Source organism: Mastigoproctus giganteus, chromosome 2 (genome assembly GCF_048544385.1).
Source record: "Mastigoproctus giganteus isolate SK-2022 chromosome 2, ASM4854438v1, whole genome shotgun sequence".
NCBI lineage: Eukaryota > Metazoa > Arthropoda > Arachnida > Uropygi > Thelyphonidae > Mastigoproctus > Mastigoproctus giganteus.
In genome coordinates, this window is record NC_143576.1 from 172,064,148 (window position 1) to 172,082,510 (window position 18,363).

The 18,363-nt window shown below is 36.4% G+C and overlaps 1 protein-coding gene across 1 annotated transcript in view; it reads left to right on the forward strand.

Moving 5' to 3' along the window:
* melt (ventricular zone expressed PH domain-containing protein melted) overlaps positions 1 to 18,363 on the forward strand; it is a 283,797-nt gene that overhangs the window by 78,153 nt on the left and 187,281 nt on the right. The window contains exons 6-7 of the mRNA XM_090368782.1: positions 1,031 to 1,240; positions 4,221 to 4,441. Coding sequence (XP_090224908.1) covers positions 1,031 to 1,240; positions 4,221 to 4,441 — 431 coding nt within the window. The remainder of the gene's footprint in view (positions 1 to 1,030; positions 1,241 to 4,220; positions 4,442 to 18,363) is intronic.

Below are 18,363 nucleotides of genomic sequence, written 5' to 3' on the forward strand. Positions count from 1 at the left end.
TGAGTGACCTGTGCTAAAGCCTCTATACCATCTCAAAGGATGTGCATTTTGATTTCAGTGGTGTTAACAAAATGGATTGCATATGCACTTTTAGTGCAAGTTTATAAGTATGTGAATTCTCATTCTGCATGCAATTCTGGAGAAAGTGGGTATTAATGTACAATTTAAAGGTTATTTTTTTGTTTTTTTTATTTTTTTTTTCTGCTGCATCAGCAACTATGGCTATAGTGCACCATGCTTATGGTGGAAAATACAGTGGTGAAAAAAAAAATTAAAGATGACATACACTGTATAACGATAGTATTTACTTACTGTGCAGTAGCAAATTTTCATTATATCTCCACTTAGTTTATGATAATGATGTTTGTGAAGTTGGTTTTGGAGTCTTTTTGAATTAGATAAACTATTTGAAAGTCATAGGATCCAATTCAGACTTTGAATTTCATTCTTTTTTTTTTTTTTTTTTTTTTATGAAACCCCAAACATGAAAGGTATCAAAACCTATAGTACTTAGTACCATGCATGGGCTGAAGGAGGAGTGGGGGGGGGGGGATGCCGGAAACTTTGCTCTAGAGACTAAACATGGGTTTCACCACTTCAAGCCTCCAATAAGCAAAGTGGTGGTATTTCACCGGTTGATGAAAGTCATCTACCACCTAACTAGTTGTATTTTGAATTATTCATACTTAAAATATATATAAAAACCAATGTATTTTGCTGAAGCAATGGAAATAACTTTGCAATACATGGCATTTTGAATAAACCAATATTAAAAAAGTTTTAATGAAGGGATACATTGTACAAAGTAGATATGTTCTACAAAAATAGAACTGATGTGACAAATTTTTGATTACCTTGTACTGTATGTATCTGATTTATTTATTTATTTTTTTAAATAATAGTAGGTTGGCATTGATATTTTACAAACCTGCACATAGGTTATTTACTCTTAATATTATTTCTTAATTTTGTTTTTCATTTTATTTATAACACAGCATAAAATTTTGATGTTAGTGAACATTTTACCTAGCTGTTGGAGAGTAATCTTCCACAACTGAGCGAGTGTCTTACCATTTCAAGCACATCAACCTCTACCCTTCAAATATTTCTTGATATGGCATCTGTGCGACCTTTGCCTTTCACTGAGCATGTGCAGAAGATGAAAATGGCTGCCGAATTGCAACCAGGGACATTAAGCCTTGTGGCACGCATGTTAGGCATTATTGGGAAACTTAGTTTGGTAAGTGTATGTTGTATAGATTGTTAATTTTATTTTAATTCAATTAAAATAAAACTGCCTCACCATCATAATATAGTTGGTTATATATAGTTTCCTCTGTCATTTACAAAAACAGTTCTTCCTCCTTTTTATTTTTGCAAAAAAAATGTAACTTAGTTTAAATGTAGTTTTATATTAAAATTGGAATTTTGAAAATAATCTGCAAATTTCTGCTTATTTTCATTAAAAAAATTGCCACCAGATGTATTAATCTACATTTCAAAACAGAAGTGTGGGATACTAGTGTTGTTCTTTGTAATGTGCAATCATTTCATAGTACTTGTGTGGTGTGTAGTTAATTAGCAATGTCTTTCAGTAAGGTGTCAAAGAAAAATAATGTAAAATTTCAGAAGATACATACAAGATTTTCCCTGTATTGTAAAATTCAAAAAAAAAGTAACGTTTGCCTTGCCTTGTATATACTATATATAAATGTGATTTATTTTATTTTTTTTTTTTTTCATTTTCAACCGAATCAGACATGAAATAGCAAAAAAATAAACAGTTGTAGAAGAACAAACACAAAGCCATTGTTAGTGAAATTGCACAGATAGGAATGAAGAAGTAGTAAGGGTTCTTTAGAAAAGGAACATTTTTTGATTGCTAGATTGCAGTTATCAAAGTACAGTAGACTCTTGATTTTTTGGGATAGATGGTAAAAATAAAATCCCAGATAATCGATTTCCCTGTTAATTCAAAAAAATCGGAAAATGTTCAGCAGTGTACCTAAAAAAAATATGGCGATAGATAAAAAATGAAAAAACTTGCCTCACACTACTCATGTGTCCAGTACGATGCTTGTGTTGAGCACCAGCCTGCCAATGGTGGTGCACAATAATTTTCACAATATTTTTTTACAAGTTTTGTTTTAACTTTGTCTATTGATATCTTTAAAACATGTTTTGTTTTTAACAATTTTATGTTTTAATTTTAATTAAAATTATATTTTTATTTTAATAGTCTGGTTTGTCTAGTTCAGCCTTAAATTTATTTAAGCTATCAACTTCCATAACAATAAAATTCAAGTCTGGTCCATCAATCAACTACCCGCTGGCTAAAGGCACACTTCTGCATATCTATTCTACAACTGTCTTTCCTCGGTTTGAATCTATGACCCCTCAGGTTCTTAATCTGATTGTAAACTCTACAAGCCACTGGTTAAAAAAATTTCTGTTTATACTCCAGCATGATAACCAAGTCAGTAGAGTGTACAATAAATCATAAATACAAATATTTATCGTATTTAGTAGCCACGGGCTTGAACCCCGATCCACTCAAGGAACGCATGCTATGCACTCTCGCTCCTGACCACTCGGATATGTCAGGCTTAAGTTTATTTCAAAATTAGTTAGACCAAATCGAATTTTATCAGTAAATATATAGTGAAGTGTTTCTCATACATAGTTGTGGTTCAAAATAGCTATACATGATTGTCGCATATTGAAAACTGTGAGCACAGTTTTATTCCCTGTCTGATTGGATTATCAAAAACAACAACAGTCATTTTTTTTTTCTGCTCATCAATTTTCAAAAAATGGCATTATAACATTTGCTGTAGTGCACCTAATTGACATATGTAGTGCATCATGAATTGTATCATTTGGTAATGAATGAAGTGTTGAAGGTGCTTTAATTGTTAATTCCTCATTAATGGCTGTTGTTATTAATGTAGCTTATGTTTTTCACATAATGTGTCAACAATCCTGATTCCTTCTGATGGAATTTTTACACAATGAAATCAGAGACAATGGATTACTGACTTTTACAAGAAAGCATGTTTATTTTTGTGCTGGTGACCAAGAGAAATCATAGCCCACATTATATCTGCCATCTCTGTGATGGAAATGTGAGACAACGGGTCAGAAAGATGAAATGGCTCGCATTTGGTGCACCTGTGGTATGGAATGAACACAGAGACCACACATTGGTTTTCTGTTTTTGCAATGCAGTATTAACGGATACAGTATGAAGGACAAAACTTCAATACTATGTCAAATGTCTAGTATCAGCTATTCATCATGCCACTCATGATGAAGATGTACAAATTCCAGCTAAACTTCAGAAGTTTAGTGATTCTAGAATAGACTCTAATTCTGTTTATTCCCTCCCCTTAAGTAAACATAAGTGAATTAACTAAGCATAGTGAATTTGAAGTTGTGGGTGAAGTTTAAACCATCTCAAAGAAGACTCAACAATTTACACAAACTGAACTAAATGATCTGATATGGGAGTTGAATTTGCTGAAGAAATTTTGTATAGCTATTAGGCACTGTATTGAGTAAAAAGAATCTGTTGGCATTTGCTTTTCATGGACACACAGAAAAAAATTCATTCCTGTCTGCCACAAGGAGGGATTGTATTCTGTACTGAAGTAAATGGGTTAACCCTTTCATTAATGAGCTTCCTGAATGCCAGTGGATTCCCTGTAGTGAGCTTTCCATAGGGGTCTGCTCTGTGAAGTGTTTATGAAATTTTGAAGTTTTATAAAAATTAAAATTTTGCTTCTTTGTACATAAATCCTTTTAAATATTAATTTCTTCTTATTTTGATTTGATTATCCTTAATTAAAATATGATTATTGTCAGAAGCGAAACCAGAATTAAAACAAAAGAAAAAGAAAAAAAAAATTAGTTAAAAAAAAAATTTATAAAATATCTTAAGTTTTCTTAAGTAAGAAGACAAAAAATTGAATATTGATTAATTAATTGTCATTATCAGCTATAATGGAAATTGTTGTCTTTAATTTAAACTTGGTTTAGAAGAATTATTTGAAGGCATAAGTTAATGGGAAGAATAATTATGAATCATTAAAAATCAGAACACACACACACACACACACACTTTTTTTTTTTTTTCCCGTGAAAACAGCAGAAAAACAAAAAAAAAATTCCAAATAGTTATTTCATTTTTTTAAAATGTATATGTTTGTGTATATGTACAGGACAGGGGTCGAGATTGTCTAGAGTTTCTAGTTTCCCAGCTCGGAAAAGTTGATCACTCCACTTTGCTAACCTTTTTGCGGGTCATCAAAGGAATCACAGACACCTTTCCAACTCTACTTCCTCATTACCTTCCTCAGATCTGTAGCCAGGTGGAACCATCTGCTTCATCTACTACTCGCATGTATGTACAGCAGTTGAAGGCTGATTGTAACACTCTTAAGTAAGTCTAATGCCAGTTTTTTTTATTATATTATTGATTAAAGCTATGCTTATTTTGTATGGATAATAAACATTCCATTTAGTTTACAAATTAGTGGGGGAACCCCTGATGGATGGCAGCTGTTGTACAACAGATTAATATGCTTCTATGAATTAATTAATAGAAATAAAATATTGATAGCATTTGAAAAACTTATAGAAATGAGAAACCATTTCTGCAATTCAAAAAAAAGGAAGTTGAGAAGTGTATATTCCTGTATCAAAAATACATTGAAACTTAGTTGGAAATAATTGTACACTCCTAATTAGGCAGAGCTTCTCTTAAAATGGAGAATTTCAATATTTAATCACATTCTACCACAACAGTTGCTGTGGTAGAATAAACAGTAAATAAGGTCATGTCAGGTTTAGTAGTAGCAGTTATGCACATAAATAATAACTTCAAATACTGAAGGAAAATATTCTTAGGCAGGGTGATCTTATGGTCAAGTCAATTAATATTGATAGGTAGAAATAATTGAGATATGGCATTACCCTGAAATAAGGGATGAAAGTTTCATTACAGTAAATATGGTGTATATAAGAGAGATAGAAAACTATGTGAGGGAATATTATGCTTCTAATCAAACTGTTTGAAAGTGGCTAGATTTGTTTCTAGAAATCTGTTTCCTAATCAAGTCCAAGTGGAAGTAGAGTTGGTGTGGTGTGAGATTACTATTCATGAAGGAAAGATTGGTGTGTTATAGACCAAATAACTTAGGAGTAAAATAAAAATCTGTTTAATCAACTTGAATGAGAAAAAAAATGTGATTACCTCATTATGGGTGACTATAATTTATCTCTTGTTGACCAGGAATCTTGGATTGATAATACACCATTTGGGATTAGATTTTTGAACCAATTGAATGATTATTTAGTCCAGCATGTCAGAGAGAGAGAGAGAGAATGAGAACAAGGGACACAAATGTCCCTGACATGGTTCCCACCCAAGGATATGTGTAAGAAGTGATTGATAACAGGAAGGGACTACTGTGTTATGAAATGGTAGTGTCCAAAATGGACTTTATTGATTGAAGAGATAACTGTGTTCTGTGGGACATGAATACATTATCTTATGTGGTAAGTAAGGGATTTATTGAGGAAGTCACTAACGCATTCATTCTGAAAAAGAAAGATAAAATGATAGATTTAGCATTTGGTTGTGCCCTGAATATCTCTTTGCTTCTTCCAGGGCATTTTCTTAGTTTATCAACTTTGCTCTAATTTCATCTGTTACCATTTCTAAATTAATATTAGAGTTGTGAAAACTTTACCAGTAAAGGAGACATACCATCTCATTGGCCCTTTGAGTTTTTCATTTCTGAAATTTTCTTCCAATTTTTTCTCTGTACTTCTGGTGAACTTTCATTCCCATTTTAATATATGTGAATATATGTTTTATATATAGATTAGTTTTTTAATTTCCTCTATACGCTAATTAATATTGCTACCAATTTTGATAATCCTTAAAACACTTATTTTAGTAATATTATCATGATTTTTATGCATGTTTAATAACTGATAATGTTATTAAAGCTTTGTCCTATAAAATTATTATTCAAATATTTCATACTTGTGTAACATTATTAAGGTACACGGAAACAGATAATAATTAAGACACTTATTATTTATGCATTGATGTGCATTAATCCCAGACAAAGTCCCTGTCAATGTGTAAATACAGCAATTAGCATTAGTTTTATAATTATTTCATTTGCTTTATTTTTTGCTTATTTAGTACACAAAGATGCGCCTGTATTACATGTCGACATTGTCCTGCATTTTACTTGGATATTGCAATCCAAATTCTGCTAGATTAGAATGATTAGTTTAGTGATTAGTTAAATGACTAGTTTAGTTTTATATAGATTAGTTAGGTTGCAATTCTATTAGAATGAGCAGCAGCCTGGAAAGCAGCATAATAGAGATTTCCAGGACTGCTGGTTGTCATAGTTGAACAAGTAAATGCATGGACTGTGTTAGGGGTTGTCACACCTTGAGGTTGTCACAGCCATTCTCTCAGATATACCAGACAAGCTGTACTTGCTACCTGAATGTTTAAAACACTGGGTGATTACCCAGGTGTGAACCAAGGTAAGCAGGGGTCAAGGTGTGCCGTCCACACCTCATGGAGGAATGCCGCCCCTCTGTGTTACCAGGCAATACTAGGTGGTAGATGACTCTCGTCAACCAGTGCAATAACACCACTTTGCTTATTGGAGACTTTAACTGCTGGAACCCATGTTTAGTCTCCAGAGCTAAGTTCCGGTCAACCCTTCCCCATCTCTTCCATCATGCAGTACGACTGATGACTTTTGAGGTTATGATGAACATCATGGCGAGATCTAATCTATCTTACATTTCGAGGGTACAGCTGTAAAACGGTGTTCGGAAGCTGGCCACTAGTTAGTACACCAGACCGGATCCATTGGTAACTCTTTACGAGGCTTCTGGATCAGCTAGTGTATAATCTTGCTACCTCTACTCTGCCAGATAGTGACTGGAGGGAGTCCGAGCAGTGTGTGCGCGGGGGGCATTGTCGAGGCCACGTCATGTCAAGGATCTGGGTATATTCTTACCACATGTACAGCATATCCAAAAATTTTATTACTTCATATAGCATGTCCCCCCACCTGCCACACTTTTTCTTACTATTGAATACACCATGAATTATCAAACTAATAGAGTAAGCTTATCTGCGAAAAGATCTAAACCTCCCAAACACTTCCTAGTTCATTTCACAAATATACATGGTCTCAGTTCTAATCTCAACGACGTCAGTTTCCACTTGTAGTCTGCCAAACAAACCCCGTGTACTTTTTCTGACAGAATCTGTGATTGGTTGATTCAACTACTGCTCATCTCAGATGCCCAAATTATTCACTGTATGATTCCTTTCGCCTCGAAGGTGGTACTTGTGCATATGTTTGTTCCGATATTCCCTGTCAGAGACTTAGTAAATTTGGAATCTCTTCTTTTCTATCTTCTCTGGCTTAAAATCTCTCTACTTCATTGTGTCAAATTCATTTGTTGTCTGTACCATTCTCCCAACTCCATTAATCACTTGGAGCTCTTTGACTTCTTCTCTTTGCAACTTGACTTTCTCCAGTAAAACTTTCCTAACAGTGAGGTAATTTTCCTCCTTGGTGATTTTAATGTTCACAACTCCAGCTGGCTTCTGTTTTCTAATCACACCGACCCAGCTGATTGAGATGCTGAGGCTTTTGCAATTACTAATGACCTTGCACAGATTGTTCATTTACCTACAAGAATACCAGACAATCCTAACCATACAGCCAACACACTTGATCTTTTTCTCACAAACAACCCTTCTAAGTACAAGGTTGAAGTGAGAGGTACTTCAAATCACAACTTGGTGATTGTCTCTTCTCCAATGGAACCTTTATCTCATGGCTATTCCGAACCTCGTATTGTTTGGCATTACAAGAATGCAAAATGGGATGACCTGCGAGACTTCTTTTCTTCTTTTCCTTGGTCTGATTACTGTTTCAAAACTTCTGATGTCAACGTTTGCTCAGATCGTGTCAGTGAAATTATTCTTGCAGGAATGGAATCCTTTATCCCACACTCCACTTTAAAATCTCGTCCTTTATCTAAACCTTGGTTTTCCAATAAATGTGCTAAGGCTGTCCAAGAGAAGAACGTTGCATATCATAATTGGCTTGTTTCTAATTCTTCAGTTTCATTTTCTGCCTACACCAAAGCTCGCAACAATTGTAAAGCAGTTATTAATCAGTCCAAACTAGAGTTTGAACAGGCTAAGAGTAGAAAACTTGTTTCTTGCTCTAATGGTAGGCGAGCATTCTTGTCTCTTGCCAAAGCTATAGGCTGAAACTTTTTTGCCCATCTCTGCTCCCACCTCTGTCCAAACCAGATGGTTCTGTTGTCACTTCAGCCAAGGATAAAGCTGACCTGCTAGCATCCCATTTTTCTTCCAGCCCATGTATTAATGATCTTGGTAAAACACCTCCCACCATTCACAACACGCTCCATTCAATGCCTCCTGTGGTCTTCCGTCAAAAGGATATCAGAAGGATTTTGATGAATCTTAATGCTAAGAAAGCTCCAGGTCCTGATGGTATTTCTCCACTTGTTCTCAAAACCTGTGCTCCTGAACTTACTCCTGTTCTTTGCCACTTTTTTTCACTTTCTTACTCCAAAGGTGTTTTTCCTTCTGCTTGGAAATTTGCTCATATCATATCCAGCCAGTTCCTAAAAAGGGTGACAAATCCCTCCCATTCAATTATTGTCCCATTTCAATTACTTCTACTCTTTCTAAAGTAATGGAGAAATCAATTAACTGCCAACTCTTAAACTACCTAGAAACCTTCCATCTATCGCCAGTATGGATTCCGTCGGTGTCAATCTACTGGTGATATTCTGGCTTATGTTACCCATTTATGGACAAATTCAATGGAAAAGTTCGGTGAAACATATGCAGTTGCTGTTGACATCTCAAAGGCTTTCGATCGTGTTCGGCATAAAGGTCTTCTAAACAAGCTTCCATCTTATGGCCCTCCGTAGCCAGGTGGGAAGGAGCAGCAGTGCGTAGCACACGCTTCTTGATTAGACCGGGGTTCGAGCCCGTCACCACCAAATACGGAGGATGCGGAAAGGTCAGGGAATGACCACCGCATATTCCCGGAGCAATATGGCCTTAGTTGCTAATGCTCCTAAAAAAAAAAAACCAAAATAACAACAAATAACCATCTTATGGTTTGCCAACTGTTTTTTGTAATTGGTTATAATTGTTAATTGTAATTGACAGTAGTAAAAGACAAAGGAATGGGTTTTAATTTCAGAAAAGGAAGTTATGATGCCTTAAGGTACCACATGGCCTCTATCAACTGGGTAGATATCGTGCAGAGAATGAATACAATTGAACTGTGGTATGCCTTTAAAACATTAATCTCAGATGCCTTGACTGGGTATTTACCATTAAAAAAATACTCCACCAGGAGGGATCCAAGTTGGATGAATAGTGAAGTTGCCACATTCCTTGAGCAAAAAAAGGTGGAATGGAAATGTTACAGAGCAATAAAAAGTACCGAAGCCTAAAACACTAAAAGATGATCTGTAATAGAGCCACAGAAAAGGTTTGACAGGCAAAGGCAGTTTATGAGAAATCACTAGCAAACAGAGCAAAGAGAGGGGATAAGGAATTCTTCACATATATAAATGCCAAGAAGAGCAGGACTAACCAGATCGGACCTTTATGTAAGGGAAAGGGGATAGTATTAAATACACCAGCTGCCATTGCAGATGAACTCAACAGTTATTTTGCATCGATATTTACAAATGAAAAACCTTTTGTGGCAATGGGAAATTGTGGGAGCGAAGTTGAAAATATGTAATTAATGATATTGAAATTTCGTAAGATTATTTAATGAAAAAACTTTCGAGCCTACAGGCCAGTAAGGCTCCTGGAGTTGATGAAATATACCCTATAATCTTAAAGGAGGTGGCAAGTGAGTGCATTGAACCATTGAGGCTAATTATGCAAGCATCACTAGACTCTGGGGAGATTCCCTTGGATTAGAAAAGTGCCAATGTATCTCCCATAAATAAGGGTGGCCCTAAGAGTGAAGTGGGAAATTATTGACCTGTCAGTCTGACTTCAGTGGCAGGGAAAACCATGGAGGCAATGATCAAGGGTGGAATTCAGGATCATTTGGATCGAATTGAAATTCTCAAGGATACTCCGCATGGTTTTGTAAAAGGAAAATCATGTTTAACAGATCTGGTTCGCTATTTTGAAAGGGCCACTCACGAGCTGGATTTAGGGAATAATTTCGACATTGTTTATTTAGATTTCAGCAAAGCTTTTGACTCAGTCCCACATGAGCGGTTGCTTTATAAGCTGGAACAGGTTGGAATCACTGGGAAAATCCTTAGATGGATAGCAAGATGGCTTCAGGGCAGGAGGCAGATGGTTGTGATAAATGGCTATTCCTCAGATTGGGTTGATGTAAGAAGTGGGGGTTCCCCAAGGATCAGTATTAGGAACACTGTTGTTTTTAATTTTGATAAACAACATCGATGAAGGAATAGAGGGCGTGATGTCTAAATTTGCAGATGATGTTAAAATTGGTAGTGTAGTTAATGATCACTGTCAAGCTGAGCTTCTTCAGAGAGACCTAGATAGACTTCAGGAATGGTCAGAAAAATAGCAGCTATGCTTTAATCCAACAAAGTGTAAGGTATTACACCTGGGAAACAGTAATCCCAAAATAACTTATTCACTTAGTGGAGTTCAACTAAACCCTGTACTGGAGGAAAGGGACTTGGGTGTTACAATACAGTCGGACATGAAATTCTCTGAGCATTGTAAGCAGGTTGCAAGGAAGGCCCATGGTGTCCTATCGATGATCTATCGAACTTTTGCAAGTAGAGATAGGGACGTGATAATCCCATTATATAAAGCTTTTGTTAGACCACACTAGGAATACTGTGTTCAAGTATGGAGACCGCACCTAAAGAAAGAAATCGAGCTTCTTGAAAGGGTGCAAAGACAGGTAACTCGCCTGGTGAGATCAGCAAAAGGGCGTCCTTATGAAGAAAGACTTCGAATATGTGGGTTGCAGAGTTTGGAAACTAGACACCTTAGAGGAGATTTGATTGAGGTGTTTAAGGCTCTGAGAGGCATCGGTAAAATGAATGAGGACGAAATTTTCAAGATTATAAAAGATTCTAGAACTAGGGGAAATTCAAGTTACGGGGGAAATGTTTAGATTGGACTGCAGGATGTTTTAATTTACCCAGCGAGTTATAAATTACTGGAATAAGTTGCCTACATGGGTGGTAGAGGCTGACAGGTTGGGGAAATTCAAAGGTCATCTGGATAATACTTTTGGGTGAGGGAAGTGCATAGGATGCCTTTTCTTTTATTAATTATTATTTTTTTATCATTGTTTTATTCGGGTTTTTTTTTATTATTATTTTTTTTATTTGGCTGGTGCAGCATAAGCTATAGGCTTTCTTGCACCATACTATCCAGTTTACTGTCTGATCGCTTGCTGATGGTGATGGTAGATGGCTCTCTGTCTTCTAACTTTTCCACCAATGCTGATGTCCCTCATTGTTCAGTTCTTTTCCCCATACTTTTCCTCTTGTATATTAATGACCTTCTTCCATTGACGTCAAATCGAATCCATAGTTTTGCTGATGATAGCACATTGCATTCCACTTTACATTTTGAGAAAACTTGCCCTGTTCAATCAGCTTCAACTTCTCGAAAATCTGCTACCAATTCCTTAAATGCCGATCTTCAGGTGGGGCAAAGACAACTTAGTTGATTTCAACCCTTCTAAAACTCAGTCTTGTCTTATATCTCACAAAAAGGATTCTTCTGCTCCTATGCTTATCTTTAGTAACTCTGATTTTTAGGCAAAATGATATTTCTTTTTTGGGGATTATCCTGACTTCTAATCTCTCTCTCTTAGCACAAGCACATTAAAAATATTGCTTCTTCTGAAAAACTTGGTTTTCTCTTTTGCTCTCAGCGTTATTTTTCTTCCACACAGCTGCTCACTCTGTATAAATCGCAAATCCGCCCTGCCATGGAATTTGTTCCCACATCTGGGGTGGTGCCCCCAAAACCCCTCTCAGGCTTCTTGATTCCATTCCGAAAAGGGCAGATAGGTTAATTAATGATTCATCTCTAACAGAGTCTCTCCACCCACTGTCTCATAGATGTACTGTTTCTGCTACTTTAATTTTCCATGGGCACTGTTCTTCTGAATTGGCTTCTATAATTCCTGCTCTCTCTTTCAAAACAGTCCGAAAACGTGCTGCCACCAGCCAACATCCATTTACTGTCCAACTTCAAACCCACAGAACCAACTTTTCATCTTCCTCATTTATTCATTCAACTGCCGTTTTCTGGAACAACCTTCCTTCATACGTATTTCCTGAAAATTACAGTCTACAGAAGTTCAAGTCTAATGTGAACAAATATCTTCTTTCGTCTTCTCATCCTCCAACCCAAGTACGGTACTAAGTACTATAGGTTCCAGTACCTCTCATGTTTGGGGTTTACATAAAAAAAAAAAAAAAAAAAAAATCTATATATATATATATATATCGTGAATGATGTTACCGTCCTGAATAAGGTAAACATTGGAGGTGATCACAGAATGGTAAGATGTATACTTGATATAGATGTAGGAAAGGAAAAAACTGACTCGAGTAAATAATACAAAGGTCTTTGAGATAACAGAAGAGGAGAAAAAGCAGTATGTACTGGAACTTAAGAACAAGTTTGAGCTGCAGACTGCTCAGGACCAAGATATCAATGAAGAATATTACAACTTTCTGAAAGTGATAAAGCCAAAGAAACCTATAGGGAAAAAGAAATCCAAAGAAGAAAAATTAGTCAAGAAGCAGTGGAATAATGCAATCATAGTTTTGCTGCATAAGAAAGGATTTAAATCAGAAATTGGAAATTATAGACCAATTAGCTTGTTATCCCACATCTACAAATTGTACACAAGGGTCATTACTAACAGATTAGAGAGAATACTTGATGAGAATCAACTGAAAGAGCAAGCTGGCTTTAGGACAGGATTCTCAACTATGGATCACCTTCATGTAATATCACAGCTAATGGAGAAAGCAAATGAATATAAAACACCATTATACCTGGCATTTGTGGATTATGAAAAGGCATTTGACTTTATACAGCATAAGGCAATGTTTCGGGCACTGGAAAGACAAGGCATAGATACACCATATATTATGATTTTGAAGAAAATATATGAGAATGCTACCTCCTTTATTAGACAAGACAAAGACAGTAGGAAATTTAAAATCGAGAAAGGAGTTCGACAAGGAGACAATATGTCTAAAGCTGTTTACTACTACCTTTGAGGAAGCTTTCAGTAAATTAGACTGGTCGCAGAAAGGAGTCAATGTGAATGGAGAGTACCTAAACCATTTACGATTTGCGGATGACATTGTGTTCATAAGCCACGATTCCAAAGAATTAGAGGAAAATCTTAATCAGTTATGTAGAGTTAGTAAGGATTTTGGACTAAAGATGAATATGGCTAAAACAAAAGTAATGATGAACAAGTATGCCACAGAAAGGGACATAATGACTGAAGGAGCAGTAATTGAAAAGGTGGAGTCAAAGCTGGGACAAGTTATTAGCTGTAATAATGATAAATGGCCGGAAGTCAAGAGAAAAATAAATTTTGGATGGATAGCATTAAGGAAATATAATCACATGCTGAAGAGCGATATCCCAGTTTGTCTGAAATAATGAGCCAATGTATACTCCCCATCATGACTCATGGAAGTGAAACTTGGGCACTCTCCAAAAAAATGGAAGAGAAACTGAGAACTGGACAGTTTAGAATGGAATGAATTATATTGGGAATCAGACTGATAGATACGAAGAGAAACACATGGATTAGGCAGCAAACTCAAGTAAAGGACATTCTTATCAAAACTAAAGAACTAAAATGGTCTTGGGCAGGACACATAGCTCAAAGACATAATGACAGGTGGACTAAGAAAATAACAGAAAACCAGGAAGACAATGGCGGAGATGGATCGATGAAATTCATGAGTTTGTGGGTAGTAAATGGATGGCCATTGCACAAAACAGAAGGAACTGGAAAGTTGCTGGAGAGGCCTTCATCCTGCAGTGGATTAAAAATGGCTGATGATGATGGGTGACAGTGATCACAGTGTACTGATGTGGGAATTATTGAAGATGTATCTACCATCAAGGTTTAAGGGAAGGGCTTTTGCTTTCGTAAAGGTGACTACAGGGATTTTAGACAGTTTTTAAATTCTGTAAGTGGGGTTAACTGATGATGTTACCAACGTTGAATTCTAAATGGGAAGCCTTCAGGGACTTAATTTTTTAGGCTACTAAGCTTTTCATTACAACTAAGAAATGCTGTTCAAGATTTATGCCTAAATGGATGTCACAAGAACTAATGAGGCTCGTGGAATTGAAAAAAATGTGTGGGACGTATATAAAGTATCAGGTGACACAGAAGCCTATTGCAGATATAAGCTAGTCTGGAATCAAGTCACAAAGAAAGTTATGCAGGCGAAGGCAGGTTATTTGAAATCTTTGGCAAAGGATGCAAAGAAAAACAGCAAAGAGTTCTTTACTTAAGTAAACTCTAGAAGGAAAGGGATGAATCAGATTGGACCACTTAACATAGATGGGTTGACTGTTGATGATCATGCTCAGGTAGCTGATAAACTGACTGAGTATTTTGCATCTACATTCACACATGAGGAATTATTCAATGAGGGGAATGCCAGAAGTTTATCAACCTCTAACAGGGAGCTAAGTGATTTTGTAATAACTGAGAGCAAAGTGGAGGAGAAATTGTTCAAGTTAAACATAAGGAAGGCATCTATGGTGGATGGGATCTATCCAGTTATATTAAAGGAGGCAGAAAAGGAAGTAAGCAAACCCTTAGCCATAATTATGAGACCTTCTTTGGACTCAGGGGAGGTTCCCATGGACTGGAATGGTGCAAATGTATCACCAATTCACAAAGGAGGTTCAAAAGGTGACACAAGTAACTATAGACCTGTTAGTTTAACTAGTGTTCCGGGTAAAATAATGGAATCACTGGTTAAAGAAGCATTGCTGGATCGTCGAGACAAGACTGCAGTAATAGTTAAGGCACAGCATGGGTTTGTTAAGGGAGGTCTTGTCTGACCAATTTGATTGGATACTATGATGTGGTCACAAAGAAACTGAATTCCAAAAATAATTTTGATATCATATATATTTGGATTTCAGGAAGGCTTTTGATACTGTTACACATGGAAGACTGCTGTACAAATTGGAGAGGTATGGCATTCAGGTACATTGCTACAATGGATAAAGGGATGGTTGAGTGGGAGGTGACAGAGAGTGGTAATCAGTGGACACTGCTCTTTGGGGACAAATGTTATTAGTGGAGTTCCCCAGGGTTTGGTGTTGGGCCCATTGTTGTTTTGTATATTTTTTTCAATGATAGTGATGAAGGTATATCAGGTTTAATGTCCAAATTTGCAGATGATATAAAGGTTGGCAGGGTTGCTAACGACAGTAAAGACAGTATGCTACTTCAGCTGGATCTAGATAAGTTGGGCAAATGGGCTGAGAAGTTGCAACGAAGTTTAACATTGACAAATGCAAAGTACTGCATATGGGTAGCAATAACTGAAGAGAAATGTACCAACTGTGTGGTACTACAGTCAGGGAAGTGGAAAGTGAAAAAGACCTGGGGGTAATTATGCAGTCAAATATGAAGTCTGCTGAGCATTGTAGACGGGCTGCCAGGGCAGGTCATGGAGTCTTGTCAATGATGTGTAGGAATTTTGCTAGCAGGGACAGGGAGGTGATTATCCCATTATGCAAGGCAATGGTCAGGCCACACCTAGAGTACGGTGTACAGGCCTGGAGGCCTCATTTTAGGAAGGATGTAGAGTTGCTAGAACGAGTACAAAGAAGAGCAAGAGAACTTAAGACCAAGAAAGGCTTAAGTTCTGCAAATTGCAGTGCCTGGAGAGTAGGCCCATGCAAGGTGATCTGATTGAGGTGTATAATGCCTTGAATGAATTGAGTTAGCTGAATTCTGATGGGATTCTTCTTCTTGCTCAGATTAAGAACCTGAGGGGGCATAGATTCAAATTGAGGAAAGACAGTTGTAGAATAGATGTGCAGAAATTTGCCATTAGCCAACAGGTAGTCGATTGGTGGAACAGACTTCCATCTCTTGTGGTGGAAGTTGATAGCCTAAATAAATTTAAGGCTGAGCTGGACAGGCATTTGGAATGAATGGAGGGGTGAAATGGGAGTTTCTTTTTTTTTTTTTTTTTTTTTGGCTGATGCTGCATAAGCTTGCTTTCTTGCATCGTATGCCTCTACTAATGCTAACTTCTTCCACCGTTGATCTCCTGTTGTTCAAAACAAATTCTTCTACTTGGGAGATGTTTGGCCTCAAAATGACCGATTCCAGGTCTTGGTTGATGAGCTTTGTTCTCGCAAGACTCCCATCCTTAAAAACTGCTCGGACAAACGTCTGACATTTCCTGATGAATTTCAAGTGTATTTATTTTACCCTGAGACATAATAGCTTCAATGTACCTTGTATTTCCAGCATTAATGTTGTTGGTAATATTATTTTTAATTAATGTATAATATACATGTATATTTTATATATACAGTGCAACCAACCTCAGTATAATGTGGGTGTCAGGCGACAACTTTAATACTTGTTATAAGCGAAGCACTTTAAAGGCAAAAAATATTTTACCATTTTTCCCAATTTTTTTAGCATAAATACACTTTACTTAGTAAATAAAAACTTTATATTTACTAATGTTTTATGAGTATACAGACTAAAAGACTTAAAAGAATTAAAGGTTATATAATTCCCTTTATATTATACTAATACACAATTCTGTCTAATACACAATGCTGTCATCTAGCCAGTGTCCCATAAAACAACAATGATTTACATTTTATGCATCCATTCTAGAGCAGTCATGTAATTTAGTTTGCTGGAACTGATGACAGCATTTTTTTCAGTACATATCACTGTTATCACTGGCCTTCTGTTTATCAATTGTCCTCCTACTGTTTACAGAGGTTGTGATTTGTTCCTCACTCAGGTAATGCACAATTGGAGCTTCTACATTCATCTCAATCCAAGCAGCCAGGTCATTTGCTCCAAGATTGCTCTTAAGTACATTACAAGCAGCCTTTGCTTCTTGTTCTGAAAATGCTGCTAATTCAAGATGATTATTTCTAGTGATCTCGTTATTATTATTATTATTATTATTATTAGTAATCTCATTTTTTCCAATACATATTTCCAGAAGTTTTCAATTGTTGTTGAGCTTACTTTCTTCCATGCTAATCCAACATTGTATTCAATGTCTTTCAGTATTAATGTCTTCAGAAATTCTACAACTTGAATTTCTGAATTCATAATTCCATGATAATAGGCTTTTAAAGCTTGAATATTACCATGATCCATGGGATGAATTAGTGTAGTTGTGTTTCTTGGCAGAAACACGACTCTAATCTTGCCATCTTTTGATTTCAAGACATCAGTCAAAGGGTGAGTTGGGCAGTGATCCAACAGTACCCAAGCCTTTCTTCAAGTTTTTTGGAAAGCAAGTGGCATCTTCTATGGTACAAATTTACTTTCAGAACACAAAACAAAAATGTCACTCGTCATCCAAGCATTGAAACTATTATTATAAATCACAGGTAGAGATTTTATGTTTATGTTGATGTGCTTAAAATGCTGTGGACTTTGGCTTTAGCCTGTGATTTCCAGTCTTGCCTGCACACAGTAACACAGTAATTCTCACTCTGTTAGTTTCCGTGCCTGCTTGTTGGGTGCCTTTTTAGTATCCGGTGACTTGTTGAGGACAAGTTTATTGTAGAGCACTGTTTCATCACAGTTGTGCAACGGTTAATCTCTGTCAATTCACTATCTTGTACCCCCAGGAGTTCACACCTGGTGAGTATGGGCTTGGCACACCCAGGATCCTGAGCTGGATATCATCATTCTTCTCTTTCTTGTCTTCTTGGTGATTTCTTCTACTTCTCTCTCTCTCTCTCTCTCTCTCTCTCTCTCTCTCTCTCTCTCTCTCTCTCAGGGTAACTTGGGAATTTTTTTTTTTTTTTTTTTTGTAATAATAATAATTTACCTGGGGCAGATGGAATCTGTCCAGTTATATTAAAGGAAGTAAGCAAACCCTTAACCATAATTATGAGAGCTTCCCTGGACTCAGGGGAGGTACCCATGGACTGGAGATGTGCAAATGTGACCCAATCCACAAAGGATGATCAAAGGGAGACACAGGTAATTATAGACCTGTTAGTTTAAC